Source organism: Arvicanthis niloticus, chromosome 5, assembly GCF_011762505.2.
Source record: "Arvicanthis niloticus isolate mArvNil1 chromosome 5, mArvNil1.pat.X, whole genome shotgun sequence".
Taxonomy (NCBI): domain Eukaryota; kingdom Metazoa; phylum Chordata; class Mammalia; order Rodentia; family Muridae; genus Arvicanthis; species Arvicanthis niloticus.
In genome coordinates, this window is record NC_047662.1 from 12,955,591 (window position 1) to 12,974,647 (window position 19,057).

A 19,057-nucleotide genomic window follows, 5' to 3' on the forward strand; every position below is an offset into this window, starting at 1 on the left:
AGAGAGCATGGAGTGTCCCAATAAAGCTTTATTTACAAAGCAGCAGGGCAGGCAGTGTCTACGGGCCATTTGCTAACATCGATCCTAAAGTCATCCATCTTCAGTCCCTGCCACCAGGAAGCCTTCTTCTTTATCCATCAACCCAGGGCCAGCAGGAGATCCCTGTTATGTTGGTTTAGAACACAGACTTCAGAGTCAATAACCCAGATTTCCCAGTATCTCTAAACTAAGCCTGTTTCTTCCTCTGGGGGTCGGGGGGAGCGGAGGAGGCTGGCCACTGGCACTGTGTCAAGAATCTCACATAGATCATTTCATCATTTCTTCCTCACATCAGCCCAATGTACAGATAGGGAAACTGAGGCTTCCATGTACAGAATCTCAGCTGCCAGGCCCCATAGCTAGAAAGGCTCCATCCAGAGTTCTCACCTGATCCCCCGCCCCACCCCAGACCCCATACTCCAGTGCATAGACCAATTCCCACGTTCTCTTTAGGATGTGGTAAGGTCTGAAGCACCAGGCTGAGTCCACTTGACTTGTAGGCCCTGGAGACGACTATTGCTCAAGAGAAAAACAGAGCATAGGAGGCTTTAGAGAGGAGAACAGACGAAAGTTCAAGAGATAGAGAGTTGCTTGGCCTACCAGAAGAAGGTAAACAGTTCAGAGAGGGGAGCTGAGTTGGCCTGGACTGTCAATCAAGGCCTACAGTTGTCAGGATCCTGCAGAGGTTGTCACAGAGATCTGTTTCTTCAGTGCACGCAGAACCACTGGCCCCTCTGCCCTGGCCCGCGTGAGGCATGCCAAAGATGGAAAAGCAAACCACACAGGGCCCAGGGAGAGGCCACTTCCTGCCATGGCAACAGGTGGACTCAACGACGGCTGTTGGCTTGCAGGCTTTGGAAGAGAGCACCACCCAGGAGAAAAACAAATCGGAGGAGGCCCTGGAGACGGCGCAAACGCGAGTCCGTGAGCTGGAGAACCACTTGGCTAGTCAAAAGGAGGTACGTCCAGCTGGGGGAGGCTGGCTTGAAGGGACTGCAGGAGACAGCGGCAGGTGGGGTGGGGTGAGGGGGGCACTGTCCTGTGCTGTTTGCCCTGGCCCGGACTCTGCAATTGGGAGAAACACAGAGGATTTCAAAGACAGCCATGGAGATATAGAATGCCTTGCCAACCAGTTGGGGGGAAACAATGTACATGTGACCAGCCAGGGTGGTGGCTTCTGCCCATCACCCCAACACTGAGGTCAACTCAGTGAGGAGGCTGGGGATGATGGGATCTTGAGAGAACACCCCATCTTCAGGATCAACCCCCAGAAGTCACCTTCAGTCCCAGCAGAGTGTCTGTCTTAGGTTGGAGTGAATCAAGCTCTTTCTGGCCAAAAGATGGCTGTCACCAGCCCGTCTCGGGCTTCCTCTACCACATAGCAGTCCAGATGTATAAAAAGCAGGCACCTGCTCTGATACCCTTCCCAGCCAGTCTCCTGCCACCACGCACAGCAGGATCGGAGCCTGCTCTGTGTTCCAGAAGTCACCTGTAGCTGAGTGGATGAAAGGGCTTACGGATATAGTATACCCAGGATGTTTTAGTTTGGATCCATAAAATGCACTTGTAAATCTAGACTTCAGTCCTCTCTTGGAAAGTCAAAAACTCCATCCCTCATTTCTGCTTTGGCAGCCTGGGGAGGGAGAGACTGGAGTCTATGCCAGCATCAGCAGTTAGGGTAGTCCTTTGAGAGTTGGCCCACACAAGCCCATGTCGGTTTGGGTGGGTGTCCAACTCTCATAAGCTTTGACAGCTTTTGTTTTGAGAGTTTGTGGTTCACCACCTGCCTTCTTCCTAAAGTACAGTGGCCAGAAACAAATGCCATCCCCTCTAGCCACGGAAGCCTGGGGAAGGGTTTCCCTACCCTTCTTTAAAGATGCTGTGTGTGTTCCTGTGGATGTGCTGGAACTCTGGTCCCCAGGAAAGCTCTGTTATCAGTTTGCATTTAGCTGCAGTCAGTCTCAGATGCCTGGCCCTTTGCACACATGCTTTCTTAATCCCTGAAGGGTGCAGGCTTCATAGCCACACAAAAGGCAAGTTCGAGTCTATCCATACCTCCCTTCTTGGGAGCAGGCCATGAAGGGCAGACACCATGCACAAGCCAGCATTTGACCTGGAAATGACACTGATCTGTGGTAGCCGTCACCAACACCATTACAGCCAGGTCTCCCTGAACTTGGGCACAGCCCTTACTTCCTGACTACCCTCCCTCCTCAAAGTGTAGTGCTTGTCCCTCCCCCAGTGGGGGGAGAAAGTATCTCCCTACATGCAACTCCACCTGCACAATCTGATGAGGCCTGGGAGATGTTTAAAGCGGCTTCTCCTTAGCTGTTCCTCAGCACTCTGTCAACACTGTTGCCAAGGTTTGCCCTTGAGTTATGTCTCCAGGCAAGGTGAGGAGGCGGGTGTGTGTGTGTGTTGTGTATGTGGTATGTGTGTGTATGCGCTCTGTGTGTGTGTATGTGGTGTGTGTGTGGTGTGTATGTATATTTGTGTGTGTGTGGTATGTGTGGTATGTGTGTGTGTGTGTGCTGTGTATATGTGTGTATGTGGTGTATATGTGGTATGTATGTGTATATGGTGTGTGCATATGGTATGTGCTGTGTGTGTATGTGGAATGTGGCATATGGTGTGTGTGTGTGTGTGTGTGTGTGCTGTGTAGAGTGTGTGTATGTGGTGCATGTGTATGTGGTATGTGTGTGTATGTGGTATGTGTATGTATGTGGTGTATGTGGTATGTGTATATGGTGTATGAGGTATGTGTGTATATGTATATTTGGCAAGTGTGTGTATGTGGTATGTGTATGTATGTGGTATATGTGGTATGTGTATATGGTGTATGAGGTATGTGTGTATATGTATATTTGGCATGTGTGTGTATGTGGTATGTGTGTATGGGGTATGTGTGTATGTGCTGTGTATATATGTCTATGTGGTATGTGTGTATGTAGCATGTATATGTGTATGTATGTGGTATGTGTGTGTATGTGGTATATGTATGTATGTGGTGTATATGGTATGTGTATATGGCATATGTGGTATGTGTGTATGTGGCGTGTGTGTGTGTGTGTGTGTGTGTGTGTGTGTGGTGTGTATATATCTGTATGTGGTATGTGTGTATCTTGCATGTGTGTGTATGTGGCATGTGTGTATATGGCATGTGTGTATGTGGTATGTGTGTATGTTTATGTGTGTATGTGGTATGTGTGTATGTGGTGTGTATGTATGTCTATGTGGTATGTGTGTGTGTGGCATGTATATGTGTATGTATGTGGTGTGTGTGTGTGTGTATGTGTGGTCTCCATGGAGTCACTTCAGTCAGGTGCCATCCAGGCATCAACAAGGACTGGCAAGATGATGGGGGTGGGTCAGAAAAATGTAAGTGTCTGGGCTGGGTGTGGTGAGGTGGATCTCTGTGAGTCTGAGGCCAGCATGGTCTACATGCAGTTATAGGCCAGCCGGGGCTACTCAGAAATACCCTTGCCTTTAAAAAAAAAATTTTTTTTTGAAGCACCATGCAGAGGGGCCCGGGCTTACACAGTCCTTCAGAGGGTCACAGGACCTGACTGTAGTTTCTTTCCAGAAAGAATTGAGCCACCTCCCCTGAGCTTTTTTGTTTGTTTGTTTCTTGGGGTGTCTGTTTTGTTTTGACAGAGGATCTGTTAGCCTAGGTTGGCCCCACCATCACTACATAGTCAATTATATATAACCTTTGACCTCCGGACCCTCCCTTCTCCACCTCCCACGTGTTGGGATCACAGATGTGAACCACAGAAAACTATCTCAAAAGTGGGAGAGATGTGGCACCTCTCCGTCTCTTGTGGGTTAACTGCCTTCCGAAGGCTAATCCTCTCTCTTTATGGACTCTAGTGGAAAGCTTGTTGCAAGCTCCAAATACCTGGTGCCCTGCTGGGTGCAGAAGGGAGGCCCTGTGAATGCTAGAGTGGCTTCTCTTGGGATTTTAGCTACTGTGCCCGGACCACAGTTTCTGTCCTCGGAGGGGTAGAACCCACCGTTGTGTCCGTTAACTGAGTAACGGCAGCAAGACATGGATGGACCAGATGAAATTCCACGGCTAGGGACAGCAGAGTGCTAACCCAGAGCTCTTCCCTTGTCCCAGGACATCCCCAGAAGGCTCACCCTGAACCTTCTAGATGCTAGAAGAATTCTAGTGACCGGCTAATTCATCTCCACCCCTCCAGCCTCCCAAAACCAATTCTCCTTCAGAAATTTGTTCACTAGTTGGAAGGTCCTTCATCAATGAGACTCTTCTCCCTTAGACCCTGGTCCCCTCCCAGAGCCTCTCTACTCAGCCTGCATGTTTGCTCTGTTCAGGACCTCAGCCTTCCTGTTGACAGACATCACAGCCCTGAGCCCTCACCTTTTCTGGCTCCTGGTCTCCTTGTCTATAAACCAAATAAAAAATGAAGAGGCCCTCAGCAGCAGCTCCCCATAGGGGTGCCTGGGGATGAGGTCATTCTGGGGTGACACGGCTGCCCATCCTAAGTGTCAGCCTTAGTGTTGGGGTTGATATTATTGACTGTGCCTTTCAGGTCTTGGAGAACAGTGTGGCTCAAGAGAAAAGAAAAATGCGGGAGGTCCTGGAGGCGGAAAGGAGGAAGGCACAAGACCTGGAGAATCAGCTGACCCAGCAGAAGGAGGTAGGAGCAACCAGGTCCCTCCTGGAGGACTTGCAGCCAGGCGTGCCCAGCAGCCCTGCAGTCCAAGGTCATGCTGCTGCACCTCTGCGGGAAGTCGCCAACACTTGCCATTCAATCCCTGGAGCTCAGACCCCTGAACAATGGGACTTGAAATGATCTCATATTGTGGGACAAAGGTTGCTGTCTGTAAAATACATAGCTCTTCTCTGAAGCTACCAGGAGTTGAGCCAGCGGGAGCAGGAAACACGTTCTAAGCACTCTGCCCCACCTCCCCCAAAAAGCCAGGGACTTCCCAGGGTGAACCTGTCCTGGTGCCAGCACCTACCAGGTTAGACAGGGGCTCAGTGCCCAGTGACGGCACTGAACACTCCGTGTCCAGGCCGTTTCCTGATGCTAGCCAGGAAACCAGGAACAAGGAGCCCCTCCCAGCTTCATGCTCCTGCGACTGAGACACGTGGCTCCCTGCTCCCCGGACTCATCAGATCCTCTCTTTCTCTCACCCCACACCCTGGCAGGCACCTTGATCCTTGAGTTCTTGTCCCAAACCTCTGAGTCACTGGTCTTGATGGTGACTCACCTTGGCTTCCCCTTGCAGCTAGTTTGTCCTCTGTCTTAGTCACTGTCCTACTGCAGTGAAGAGACACCATGACCAAGGCAACTCCTATAAAAGAAAGCATTCAATTGGGAGAGTATGGTGGGGGAATGGCAGGACCATGGTGGGACCATGGCAGGAGCACTGAGGGAGCATGGTGGGAGCATGGTGGGGGCATGGTGGGACCATGGCGGGAGCATGGCAGGACCATAGTGGGAGTACCACGGGACCATGGTGGAATCATGACAGGACCATGGTGGGAACATGGTGGGAACATGATGGGGGCATGGTGGGAGCTTGAAAGGGGCATGGCTGGAGCACAGCAGGAGGACTGTGGGAGCACAGCAGGCGCATGGAGGAAACACAGCAGCACTCATGGTGCTGGAGCAGTAGCTGACAGCTACTTCCTGACCAAAAGGCAGAGAACAAGAGATTGGTCTTTTGAGACCTCAAAGCCCACCCCCAGTGACAGAGTTTCTCCAATAAGGCCAACACCTATATGAGCCTATGGGGGCCATTCTTAACCAACCCACCACACCGTTTTCTTTTGCACTCACCCCCAAACCCCTCCTTGACTTCCAGATCTCAGAGAACAATATGTATGAGAGACTCAAAATGAGAGACACTCTAGAGAAGGAGAAGAAGAAAATACAGGACCTGGAGAATCGCCTGACCAAGCAAAAAGAGGTATGAGTCACAGAGATGAGAGAATCGTTGTTCCTGCAGACCTGTCGGGCCCTGCAGCCAGGCTTCAGATCCTTCTGCTCCCTTGTGGCTGTGGGGCTTTTAAAAAGCTGCTTACCACCTCTGTGGCTTGGTGCTCCCAGATTGGTGCTCCCACTTAGGAAACACAGTCGATCTCATTCAGAGAGGCACAGCGGCTGACCACAGCGCACAGACAGACAGACCTACACACAGTACACGTGTCTCAGCTGTTCCTGTGGCTGTTACTAGCTCCTGGCTCAGAAGTGCAGTGGCAGGATCTGAACCCAGGACTCCTAAACCCTTCATTTTCACCCACTTCTTCCATTACACTTATATGCGTTCCTGTTAAGACCCACGATTCTGACATGGTAGGAAAAGAGGAAGTGGCTACACACAGTCTCACAAACTGCAGTGCCATTTGCTCATCCTGGGACCCCATCATGGAAGGGACACATACACATGTACACACACAGACACACACACACATTTGCGTACACAGGCACATACACCTTGGCCAGTATCTCAGTCAAAGTAGATGGGCAACACCCAACCTTGCAACTGTGAGTTAAATTTAAATATGGAAATATGTGTCAGAAGGCTCTTCAGGGCTTGATGGACTAAGAAGGTCGTCTGACTCTCCACGCATCCATTTTGCGGGGTTTTCTTTAGACACAGACACACATTGACATGCGTGTGTTTTGAGAGCCCTGGCTATAGGGTGGATCCAGAATCTGGATTTTTCACAAGCTGCCCAAAATAACTCTGGAGCATTTTGAACGTGACCACCTAATGAGAAAGTGTTGCCCAAGCTCTTGGCATTACACAGATGCTCTGACCCCACTTTGATGGGAGGCCTTAACAGACAGATGAGTGTCCAGAAGAGGCGGAGTCCAACAAAGTAAGTCAAGACCCGGGAACTCAGGACTGCCACACTCCCGTGTGAGGGCCTGGAGTGCAGATGAGGCCCGAGCAAGGAAGCTAGCTGTCTCTTTACCTGTTTCCCGGGTGCAACTTGGAATGCCGTAAAATGAATCAGCAAGGGGTGGGAATAAGTCAGTAAGTGACAAGGGTGAGTGGATAAGTTATTGGGAGGGGGGAAGAAGAAGAGAGTTTAAATTGTTTAGAGAAGACAAACTAGAAGTAAGACATATATATCACAGGCACCAGGCACACAAGCAGTGTACAGCCATATTGGCAGGCAAAATACCTATGCACACAAAACAAAATTTTTTTTAAAAGTTTATCATGAATCAATAAATAAACTACAGTTTTATTCCAGCAGTTACAGAGGCAAGGAAAAACCTGCTGGCTGTCTAGTCAGTATATAAAAATACAGCCACCAGAGCAGGTCTATCAGTGTAAGCCTGTAATCCCAGCTACTCAGGAGACTGAAGTAGTTCAAGACCAGTCTAAGCAGGGTCGGCTTAGAAACTTGGTAAAGCCCTGTCTCAAAATAAAAAAGTAAAATGAGACCTGAAGCTAGAGTCCAAAGACACATCACTTGCCTAGCATGTGCAAGGCCCCGGGTTCAAGTCCACAGGTAAATAGATGTCAAGCCAACTCACAGAGACAAAGCCCTTTCCAGGTGCCAACCCCTCAGAGCATTCCACCAAGGGCTGTCATAAAAAGAATTCTACAGCAACAAGAAACACTCTTAAATCAGGACACCAAACCCAGTAAGTAGCTGGGAGACCTCAGAGCTGGCTGGCGGCACCACACACATCAGAAAGAGCAGTAACACCCCACCCTGAGGGGATCCACCATCCACCGGGACAGAAAAGAAAACAGACTGCAGAGCCTGTGTGACTCTGGCAGGGATTCTGTATGCAATCCCTCAAACCCCAGGAAACAAAAACAAAAATGGACAAGTTAAAGGCTTCCTCCAGACAGAGGAACAGTGAGCAGATGCAACCCCTAGACTGGGCAGGAAATACTTTGGAGACACAGGCCAGAGAACTGGTTAATCTCTAAACCATCTGAGGAATTCAAATGGCTCAATGAAAAGGCAACCAATGGCCCAAACACTCACCAGGTACCTGACAGACTGGCCTGTTTTGCTTTATGGTGCTGGAGAATGGGGCCCAGGGCCTCACACATGCTGGCCGGCTGCTTTTCCACTGAGCTATAGCCAACCGTTTTGTTTGTTTGTTTTATTTTTAAAATGAAGTCTTATTCATTGGTCCAAATTGAGCTTGAACTATGTAACCCAGGCTTGTTTCAACTCTTGTCATCCTGCCTCTCAGCCTTTCAAGTAGCTGGAATTATAGACGAATACCACACCTGAATACACATTTTTTTCTTTCATATATATATATATATATATATATATATATATATATATATATATATTTGAATGTTTTACTTGCATGTGTGTTTGGTGTCAGCAGAAGCCAGGAGAGCGCATCACTGGAGGTACAGATGGTTGTGAGCCACCATGTGCATGCTGGGAACCAACCCCAGGCCCTCTGGGAGAGCAGCCAGTGCTCTTAGCCACTGAGCCATCTCTGCAGCCCCCTGAGTAGATGTTTTTCAAAGGAAGATAATTAGCAGATACACAGAAAAGAGAGACCTCAAGGCTGCCAGACGAGCCGGTTTCAGAACCACGGCTGCGGACACTCAGCTCGGTTAGTTGGCAGAGATCTTGCCTAGCATACCGGAAGTCCTGACTTCTGTCCCCAGTATCACATAAACCTGCCTCGATGGCACATGCCTTTAATCCTAGCACTTGGACATTAGATGCAGGAGAACCAGGACTTCAAGGTCGTCTTCAGCCACTGTGGGGATTCAAGACTCAATCCTGAGCACTACGTGTGACCATATTGTGGGGGGGTGGGGGGGGACCATCAGACCTAAGTGGTTTATTTGCACACAATTTTATTCATATTCACAACAGAGTAATCAAAAGGTTGATGTCAAGCTGGGCATGGTGGTGCACACCTTTAGTATTTGAGAGACAAAGGCAGATAGATCTCTAAGTTCGAGACCAGCCTTGTCTACAGAGTGAGTTCCAGGACAAGTCAGGACTACACAGAAAAACACTGTCTTGATAAACAAAAACAAATAACAACAAAAAGTTGATGTTTATCCACACAGGCAAAACAGATAAGAGAGAGAATAAAGAAGAAAAATAACTCTGGCTCTGTGAGCATAGAGCAAAGATGGCTGACAGTGAGTCTTCTCTAGACCTGTGAGCATGAGGCAAAGATGGCCAAAAGGTGGGTCTCTGCAGTATCCATGGATACGGAGCAAAGACCTATGGGTATGGAACAAAGATGGCTGCCAGCAGGCCACCTCACACAGGCCAGCTTCATGGCATAGTACAGACACAAGTGCACTCTGTGGTGAATCATCAGGGACATCTGGAGGCGTCCACTGAGCATCGTGTGACAAGTGGCTCTGTATCTGCATCCTCTTAGGCAAGGTCACTTGTCCCTCAACACTGATGATGTCAAATCTGAGGCAAAACCTTGGACACAAAGACCCCAGTGAGGGACAGGGACAGCCTGGGAACACCAGCGCCTGTATTTTTGGTTTTCCAAATATTATGTTTTCTTTTCTGATTAAGGAAGGAGCCCCACTCCTTCTGGAATATTTGACAAACACAGAAAATCACTCAGAAGAGCCTTGACATCGACCCCATATCTGCCAAAAAGCCCCATCACCAATGACATTCTGATGTGATTCTGTCTGGGATGCCTTTGTGCTGCTGTTAGGAACGTGGGTGAGGCCGACTCGTTACCAAGATAGTGGCACAGTGCTTACTGTTTCGAGAACTATTTTGATACATTATGTATTTCTCAAATGTCTCCGTGTCCCTGAACCCTCTTCCACAGCCTGCCACTGAAGAATGCCCCCGGTCTTCCCTGTGTAGGATGGACCATGGGTTGCTGGCCCTTCCCTCTGTCAGGCTTGGGGTCATTTCCCACTTATTCTGAGTATAGATGATTGGCAGCATGTGCTGTGACCCCAACATGCAGGAGGCAGAGGCAGAGGCTCATGAGTTTAAAGCTAGCCTGGGCTATTGAGACTTTGTCATTAAAAAACAAACAAATGCCTTTAATCCCAGCACTCAGGAGGCAGAGGCAGGCAGATCTCTGTGAGTTCAAGGCCAACCTGGTCTACAGAGTGAGTTCTAGGATAGCCAGGGCTAAGTAGAGAAACCCTGTCTCTAAATAAATAAATAAATAAATAATAAGCAAACAAGTAAAAGCTGAACAACTGTGCGTTCAGTGACCCATCCTTAGGATAAATCTGCAAGTGCAGGTGCTGGACCCCAGGATGTAAACATCGTCACTCACAGTCTCTGTTCCGCCGTGGCCTTCTAGAAAAGGTAGACTGATCTTCACCAGCAACAGCAGTTTGTGGGAGCACCCAGGACTGCCTCAAGACTGCATCTCATGGGGCTGCGGCTGTAGCTCAGTCAGTAAAGTGCTTGCCGGGCAAGCATCCTGACCTGAGTTCAATCCCCAGAAACCACATTTAAAATGCCAGGCATGGGAGCGGGAAAGATGGCTCAGCAGTTAGGAGCACATGCTGTTCTTGCAGAGAACCTAGGTTCGATTACCAACATACATGTCGGGCTATGCACAACCTCCTGTAACTCTAGCCCTGGAGGGATTCAAAGACTCTGGCTTTGGGCACCTACTCTTATTCATGCAGACCGACAGACAGACAGACAGACAGACACACACGCACACGCACACACACCTGTTCATATATGTACACCCCCAGAAGCACAAACACATCTATGTTTAAAAAAAAAAGTTTGGGACCCGGCATCGGGCCTGACAGGAGTCCTTGGAGGAGGGTCTCCTAGGGGACAGTAGGATTTACGACAAAGATGGATGGAGGGGTTTTGAGGGAGGCATGAACTATGCCAAGGAGTTGGCAACTGGGATCCAGTCTGGCCAGGGACCTGGGGCGCAGGGGAGCAGAATGTCTCCAGGACAGGACAGGTGCTAAAGGGCGAATGAGTTAAGCACATTTATCCTGGAAAATAGATTCGCAGAGAGAAACACGACAGCCCTCCTCGGGTGTTTAAAGGGCTGTCTCATAAAATAGAAATAAAACTTCTGTCCGGGTGACAGAATGAGGCTCAGAGTCCGGAAATCACAAGGAGACAGATCTCCACTGAAGACCAAGGAGAGTTCTGCAGTAACTGGAACCTTCCAGAAAATCCTCGGGCTTTAGACTTAAGAAGCACCAGCAAACTGGTGTCCTCTCTGCAGGCACCTGGGATAAGGGGCCTTAGAGTAAATGTTGACCTTGTTAATTTGGTGTTTGCTGTTCGTCCAGGAGATAGAATTAAAGGGGCAGAGAGAAGACACCTTAAATAGTAAATTAAAGGGTGCGCTGGCAATGGCGGAGGACGCTCAGCAGATGAAGGCAACCGAGAGTCAGAGAGCGGACAAGCTCGCCCAGAAGTTAAAGGAAACGTTAGAGGAACTAGAAACAACGAAGACGAAAATGGTGGGTTGATCTGAAAAAACCGGTGAGCTCCTCCCCCCGCCCTGCCCCCATGGGCGAGAACAGCCTGTGCTGGCCAATGCTATGTCAAGTCGACAAAAGCCAGAGACATTTGGGAAAAAGGAACTTCAGTTGAGAAAGTATCCCCGCCAGACTGACCTGTGGGGAAACCTAACAGTTTCAGGAGAATTAGGAGGGTGGGGGAGGGCTGAGACCAGGCCCACCCAGCTTCGGGCTGCTGACAGATACCTTCCTTCTCAGGGACTGACCTGTGCTTTGCCAACAATAAGTAGCATTGTCTCCACCCACCCACGCCCAACCCACCCCTGGGTGAATCAGACACTATCAAATGTCCCTTAGAGGCAAAAATCACCCCTGTTTGAGAAATTGCACCTTGCAGGACCTGGTGGTCCAGGCTTGTCATCCTGGCTAATCTGGAGGCTGAGTGAAGGGAGACATACATTCAGGGTCTGCCTGGGCGGCAAAGTGAGTTCAAGAACAGCAGGGCAACGTGATGAGGACCCTGTCTCTAAATAACATAAAATGACTCTGGGGATCTGGAGAGACTGCAAACCATCTTCACTGCTGCACGGTGCTAGGAGAGAGAACAGGAGTGGAGGAAGGCAGGGCTGGAGACGTAGGAGGGACTGGAGGGGCCTAGGGTGGAGATGTCAAAAAGAGCTCAGAAAGTAGAGGGTGGTCACAGGTAGTGTCCGGTTTTCTGTCTGAGAGCCTTTGTTGGAATTTTTAGTTAATATGAATTATGGTGCTTGCTCAGCACCGGGAAATCAGAACCTAGCCGACCCCTGGGGCTCACTGCCAGCCAGCCTAGCCTACATGGTCAGGAAGAACATCTGTCTCAATAAAAGAGGTGATGGCCCCTGAGCAATGACATCCAAGGTCACCCTCTGACCTCCACACACAGGGCACATACACACAGACACACATGTGCGTGCACGCATGTGTGCGCACACACACACACAAATACAAATCAATTTGCTTTTTTCTCATCCAACTCTTTGTCCATTTATTAGTTTTTTTAAGATACATTTATTTTTATTTTATATGTAGGTGCTTTGCCTGCACGTATGTCTGTGTGCCTGGTTCCCATGGAGGCCAGAAGAGGGCACCAGATCCCCTGGAACTGGTGTTACAGATGGTTGTGAGCCACCATGTGGTGCTGGGAATTGAATCCAAGTCTCTGGAAGAGCATCCGCTGCTCTTAACCGCAGGGCGGTCTCTCCAGCACACACAACTCCCACCCTCCACCAAACATCTGGGTCTCGGTGCCGTGGGCCTCGCAGTAAAAGAGCGAGCAAAGCTCAGAAAAACTCCAGATGTGGGTAAAGGTCTCGGGGACTAGAAAACGAACAACAGAAGTTGTCTGAGACTCTTCCACGAACACGTGTATGAGAAGGTTCTTCCAAGGAGGCGATGTTAGTTAGAGCCAAGACCTGGAAGACAATGGATCATCCATGCAGTGGGGAGGGAGGAGGGTGCCAGCAGGACCAGGGCTTGCAGAGGCTCTGAGGTAGGATGCCGTTTCGCACCTGTGTGTGCCAAGGAGGCAGACTGTGGCCATCGACTCTGGCTGCCGAGGTTAGATCGCTACCAACGTTTCCCCAGATCATGGCAGACAATCGGCTACAGCTGCAGCAGCAGTCGATGAAGGCCCTGCAGGATGAGCGGGAATCCCAGAAGCACGGCTTCGAGGAGGAAATCTCAGAGTACAAAGAACAGATCAAACAGCACTCGCAGACCATCGTGAGCCTAGAGGAGAGGCTCTCCCAAGTGACTCAGTACTACCAGAAAATAGAAGGGGAGATCGCAACACTGAAAGACAACGATCCAGGTAAGGCTGGGGTTGCGGTCGAAACTCCGAACCTAGCCACTCCTGCATGGCCCCAGGCTGGCCCCCGTCTAAAAGCCCCCCCTCCCCCGTGTTCTCCGTCGGCCCCTCTGCTCCTCATTGCACACGGCACTAGACATCTTTGGAGGCCCAGCAGAGCCAAAGTTACGACAATGAGTTAGGACATCCTTTGTAGCAAGCCAGTGAGCCAGCGAGGCTCACGGCTGCCGGGGCTATTAGTGAAGGTTGTCATTTCCACTTCAAAAATGACAATCGCCACTGGCCACTGTGACCTCACTTAACAGTTCTCCCGGCTGCCAGGATCAGCCTCCTACCAAAGCCCAAACCGGCTAAAATCAGCAATCAGAGCAATGCCACTCACTCACCTGAAATGACCTAGGTCATTCATGACAGGCAGTAAACTCTGGGTGGAAAATTCTGGAAGCAGAGGCCTGCATGGCGGGGGAGGGGTGGGGAGCAGGTCTCTGCATCAGCACTGTTGATGTTTGGCGCTGGGTAAGCTTAGCTTGGGGCCAGGGCTTAGCCTCCTCCCTGACCTCCACTACAGGCCTCCATCTCATAGCCAAGACGTCACCGAAGATCCCCCAGCTGGGAGCTAGCCTCCACTGGGCATGGAGGTTAGCTCAGGCTTGCTTCATGCATCACATCATTCCTTCAGTCCTCTCTTGCCACAGCCTCCCCTAGGCACCAGAGATCCATGGTAGACAAGCCACCAATATCCCTGTGTGTAACCAAGTTAATGCCCTAACAGTGACTTGGGATAAGGAGAGCCCCACCACAAGGGCACAGAGCAGGCTCTGTCTCCTAACCCAGAGTCCAGGTAAGAGTGAGTGCGCTCAATGGGACCCAAGAGTGGCAACGTCTTTGTCATTTCCACCCTCAGATAATTGTCTGCCATAAAGCGGGCATTAAATAAGTGTTTGCTGAGTGAATACACGAGCGAGCGAGCGAGCGAGCGAGCGAGAATTGGAAAGCAATGGGCTAAGGAGGGAGCGAGGAAGCCGGGAAGCCAGGAGACATGGATTCTCTTAAGGCGTTTGTCTAGAAAGAGAGAAGGGCAAGTAGTGTGACCCTTCGGCGAGGCTGCACCTCTTGAAGCTCTGCTGGGCCATTGCTACCAGGTCCCTCATTCCCACAATGCTTCCTGGTCTGTAAATGTCACCCAGTAGCCAGGAAGAGTCATATTTAGCCCATTTTTTTGTTGTTGCTGACCCAGTGGACGCCCAGCCCTGTGAACGTTGAAAGGGTGGGGGTGCTTACGGCAATGGCCAGCAGAGTCCTGAGGAAGCCCAAGGTGTCACATGTCAAGAGAAAATGGGTGTGCAAGGTTAGGCATGTGCCTCAGTTGGTAGAGGACTTCCATGCAGGAAGCCCTGGGTCCAATCTGTCACCACGGAACTGTGATCTGGTGGTGCACGCCTGGAACCCCAGCACGTGGGAGGTGGAGGCAGGAGGATTGGAAGTTCAGAGTCATCCTCAGCTACACAGTGAGCGTGGGGTCAGCCTGGGCTACATGGGACTGGTTTTTTGTTTGTTTGTTTGTTTTGTTTTTGGTCTTATTTGTTTGTTTTAATGGGAGAAGGTAGAAGACAAGACACAAGGGGCATGAACGTGTCTGGTCTCTGTCCCTCTTATAAAGCCTCTGGCATCCTGGATCCTCATCTCCATGGTCTCAGATGACCCGTCCACTCACTGCTGTAATCATGAGATCAAGTCTCCACCATCTTAAACCTAACAATGCGGATCAAATGCCAACCTATCAGTCGCTGCCGTGGTATTGGCAGGTCCCTTGCAGGACCAACTGAGACCCTCAGAGGACCTCAGCCCCGCCCAACCAAAGCCCTGGCTCTTCCTCAAATTGTGCTAAGTACAAATGACACCCAGGCTTTGCACAGAGAGACAGCCTCAGCTTATCGCGCCACACGTGGAAGGAATCTCAGGGTTTCGAAAGCTCAGGGAGCTGTGAGGGACACAGGTGTGTTCACAGGGGAGGGCAAAGGGGAAGTCCACCGCATTCCAATTGTGATGATGTTAACACATCCTTCTGCAGCTCAAAAGGAGGAAGTGTCCCAAGAGCTCACAGAAGAACCCCTGCTGGACAGCAGCGCCAAAGAAATAGCATGCGACCACCTGATGTGAGTACCGAGCCAGTCGCAGGGGTTGGAGAAGCAGCAACACGGCCAGATCAGATCAGATCAGATCGGCCAGATCAGATCGGTGTTCCCCCTGTTGCTTAGCCTTCTCTATCCCTGCTGTGTGACCTGTAAGCGGTCCCATGCAGGACCAGCTGAGACCCATGCTAGACCTCAGTGGACCTCAAACCCCACCCCCAACCAAACCCCGTGGCTCTTCCTCAGTGTGCTAAGCACAAGTGCATGAAATTGAGGTTGTCTTTGAGTGTTTGCAGCCATCCTGTCCCCTGCCTGGGCTGGGGTCCCTGGATCCATCCCTGGGCATTTTGAGCTTTTTTCTCAGGGTCTTCCTATCTGATCCTCAGGAGTCACCAATGAAGTTGAGCATAGCTGACTGGGTTTCCTTTCTTTTCTTCTCTTACAGAGATGACTTACTAATGGCTCAGAAGGAAATCCTGTCCCAGCAGGAGATCATCATGAAACTGAGGACAGACCTCGGGGAGGCTCACAGCCGGATGTCAGACCTAAGAGGTTGGTGTGATTTCCTGGGTCACTTGACATCCTGACCCCGCCCCCCCAGGCAGGAAGTGAAGGCCCAGAATCAGCAGCCTTGGACTCAAAGCCTCTCCCAGACCTGCTTTCTTCTGTGCTTGCAGCCCCTGTCCCCCGGGGGATCACACAGACTTGGTGGACCTTAAATGTCAATGTCATCTGAGTATCTCCACCCCCCCCCAGAGGCATGGGGGGGGAGGGGGCTCCCCCTCTGGGCTAGAAGCAGGAGCCTAGGTGCAGTTTGGAGGGGCCTCTGAAAGCTTCCTCTTCCTCATGCAAAAAGACCACACACCTTCTTTGGTGATGGCCACTCAGGGTGGGGGTGAGAAAGCCCAGTGCACCCTCCTGTACCGCCACACAGCTTAGTCTCTCCTTGCTTCTGTCTCCCTCTTCTTGTGTTTTCCCCCATCCTTCCTCTTGCTTCTTTTGGCTTTCTTCTCTTTCCCATGCCCAGCCTCTGGCAGGACAAAAACGTCCAAGACTTAGGAGGTAACAAAGCTAGATTCCAGAAGTAGAAGGGGGCAGGAGAAGGAAGGAAGGAAGGAAGGAAGGAAGGAAGGAAGGAAGGAAGGCAGGCAGGGAGGGAGGGAGGGAGGGGGAGGAACAGAGGGGAGGGAGGGAAGAAAGAAAGAAAGAAAGAAAGAAAGAAAGAAAGAGAGAGAGAGAAAGAAAGAGAAGAAAGAGAAGAAAGGGAAGGAGGAAATGAGGGAAGGAAGGGAGGGAGGGAATCCAGGAAGAAAGGGAGGGAGGGAAGAGAGAAAGGTAGAGGAGGAAGAAAGGGAGGGAGGAAAGGGAGAGAGGGAGACTGTCTCACCCATCTTCAGCCTCTGACACACCCAAACCCTCAGGACTGTTTGCTCCTTGAGGCTAAACCCATGGTTTTCCAGAAGGAAGAAGAGTAATAAATTATGGTGTCTTCAAAGAGTCAAACCCAGTTCCAGAACCTGATCACCATTAGGTCCTAGACAGTAGACAAGACTCTCCCTCCCTCCTCCCTCCCCCCCCCCAGCCTCAGTGTCCACATCTGTGAAGTGGGGCTGCCAACAATAATCCCCCTGTAGCCCGCAACTGAAGTTTTAAAGCAAGGGTCTTAGCATGAGTCATCCCAACAGTGGACCCTAAAACCGGAACAAACCCAGCCCCAGGAAATGCCATCAGGCAATGAAGTGGGGCCTGTGCCATAGGAAGGACAAATGAAGTATAGGGGGTGGCCAAGAGAGGTAGGAGCGGGGACAGCTGTCTGCTGCAGCTGTGGGTGATACAGAAGCAGCTGGATATGAGGCTCAGTCGGGAGAGCCTGCCTAGCCTGCCTGAGGCCCTGGCTTCAGGCCCCAGCACTAAATGAAAGTAAGCCTGGGGTTCATCACACTCCTGTAGTCCCAGTGCTGAGAAGGTGGAGGCAGGACGAGCAGAAGTCTAAAGTCATCTCTGGCTATATAAAGAGTTGGAGACCAGCCTAGGATATATGAGAACAAAATATAAACAAAAAGACTCAGAAGTAGGTAGTTGAACATTAGCCGGTATGTCCTAAAAGACGGGGGTGTGGGTAGGCGGTTGGGGATAGGGGTAGGGGGTGGTAGGAGGGCATGGGTAGCAGTAGGGGGTATGGGTAGGCGGTGGGAGCATGGGTGATAGGCAGTGGGGTACGTGGGAGGTGGTGGGAGATGTGGATGGGATGGAGGGTGTTGGTAGGCAGTGGGGGCGTGGGTAGGCGGCAGGGGCCCTGATGGTGTCTACTGGATTAACACTGTCGTGAGGCACTAGCAGGGGACTTACTATGCCACTCACTGTCACATGCAGAGGACCTGGCAGAGTCCCTGGGGAGCACTAGAGCCCCTGAGAACCCTGGGCAGAGCTGCCTCATGGATCCCAGAGGTTTGTCAGATAGCCCACGGCAGAGATCTGAGGTGGAACAACACTCACTAACTTCCTGTCGCTCCCAGGGGAGCTAAGCGAGAAGCAGAAGACCGAGCTGGAGCGGCAGGTGGCCCTGGTGCGGCAGCAGAACGGTGAGCTGAGCTTGCTCAAGGCTAAGGTGGCGCAGACGACCGGCCTGGTGGAGAAGAAGGACAGGGAACTGAAGGTCCTCAGGGAGGCGCTCAGGTGTGGGAAGGGGTCCGTGTGACATCTGGCACAGAGAGGGCTCAGTAAATGCTGGCTGAAGCGGACGGATAATGTTTCATTGCTTCCTAGATTCATTAATTAAAACAGAGCCGTTCTTTGCTCTGGAACGCGCACTCTCCCAGGTAACCAGGGCTCGGCTTAAACGCAGGAAGTCTGAAAGAACTCAGACACCTGTGAACGATAGTTTGACTTCCAGGTTTACAGAGGGATGCAAAGGTCCCTGACCCCTGAGCTGCCTGATACCCATGATGCCCCTCTCTGCCCCAGGGCTTCCCAAGAGAAACCCAGACCCCAACTGAGTACGGAGCAGAAGCCTAGGAATCTGAGCCAGAAGTGTGACATCTCATTGCAGATAGAACCAGCCCACCCAGATTCCTTCTCCAGCATCCAAGAGGTCAGTGTCTGTGAATGGGGCTCCAGGCAGCTCCAACAGCCCCAGGGGCTAAGGGCTTTCTTTCCTAAGAGTATTGCTGTCCATGGTAAATAACAAAGTAAAACAGAGGTCTGCCCCCATGATCAATGTCCAGGGCCACACTATCAACGATGGAAACAGTCTTCCTGCAATCACGAATGGCCAGTGGCTGGCTATCCACCTTGGATCAAGCTGGCCTGGGTTTGAATCCCAATTCCCTCCACGTAGAAAGCCTGTGACCCTAGGGAGGTCACTGTGCACCAGTTCCCCACTCTGAGAATGACAGTCCCACTTCGAAGACTTGTTGGGAAATATATTTTATTTATGCGTTACTCACAAACACACAACCTATACAAGCCTTCATCTGGTAGGTAATTGTTAATTATTTAATTTGTTTATCTCTCTGTTTCTGTCTCTGTCTCTCTCTTGTGTGTGGTGTGTGTGTGTGTGTGTGTGTGTGTGTGTGTGTAGGCCATTGGATATCTGTCTATATCTGTCTCATCG

General features: G+C 50.7%; 1 protein-coding gene across 12 annotated transcripts in view; it reads left to right on the top strand.

Annotated features, from left to right (window-relative positions):
* Positions 1 to 19,057, top strand: part of Fhad1 (forkhead associated phosphopeptide binding domain 1) — a 121,472-nt gene that overhangs the window by 76,773 nt on the left and 25,642 nt on the right. For all 12 annotated transcript variants that reach the window (XR_013110340.1, XM_034503046.2, XM_076933801.1 and 9 more), the window contains 9 exons: positions 891 to 998; positions 4,593 to 4,700; positions 5,875 to 5,979; positions 11,293 to 11,466; positions 13,090 to 13,315; positions 15,384 to 15,468; positions 15,890 to 15,996; positions 17,961 to 18,120; positions 18,409 to 18,535. Coding sequence is in view for 11 of the 12 variants with exons in the window: in XM_034503046.2 (XP_034358937.1) it covers positions 891 to 998; positions 4,593 to 4,700; positions 5,875 to 5,979; positions 11,293 to 11,466; positions 13,090 to 13,315; positions 15,384 to 15,468; positions 15,890 to 15,996; positions 17,961 to 18,120; positions 18,409 to 18,535 (1,200 nt within the window). In the remaining variant the exon portion in view is untranslated. The remainder of the gene's footprint in view (positions 1 to 890; positions 999 to 4,592; positions 4,701 to 5,874; positions 5,980 to 11,292; positions 11,467 to 13,089; positions 13,316 to 15,383; positions 15,469 to 15,889; positions 15,997 to 17,960; positions 18,121 to 18,408; positions 18,536 to 19,057) is intronic.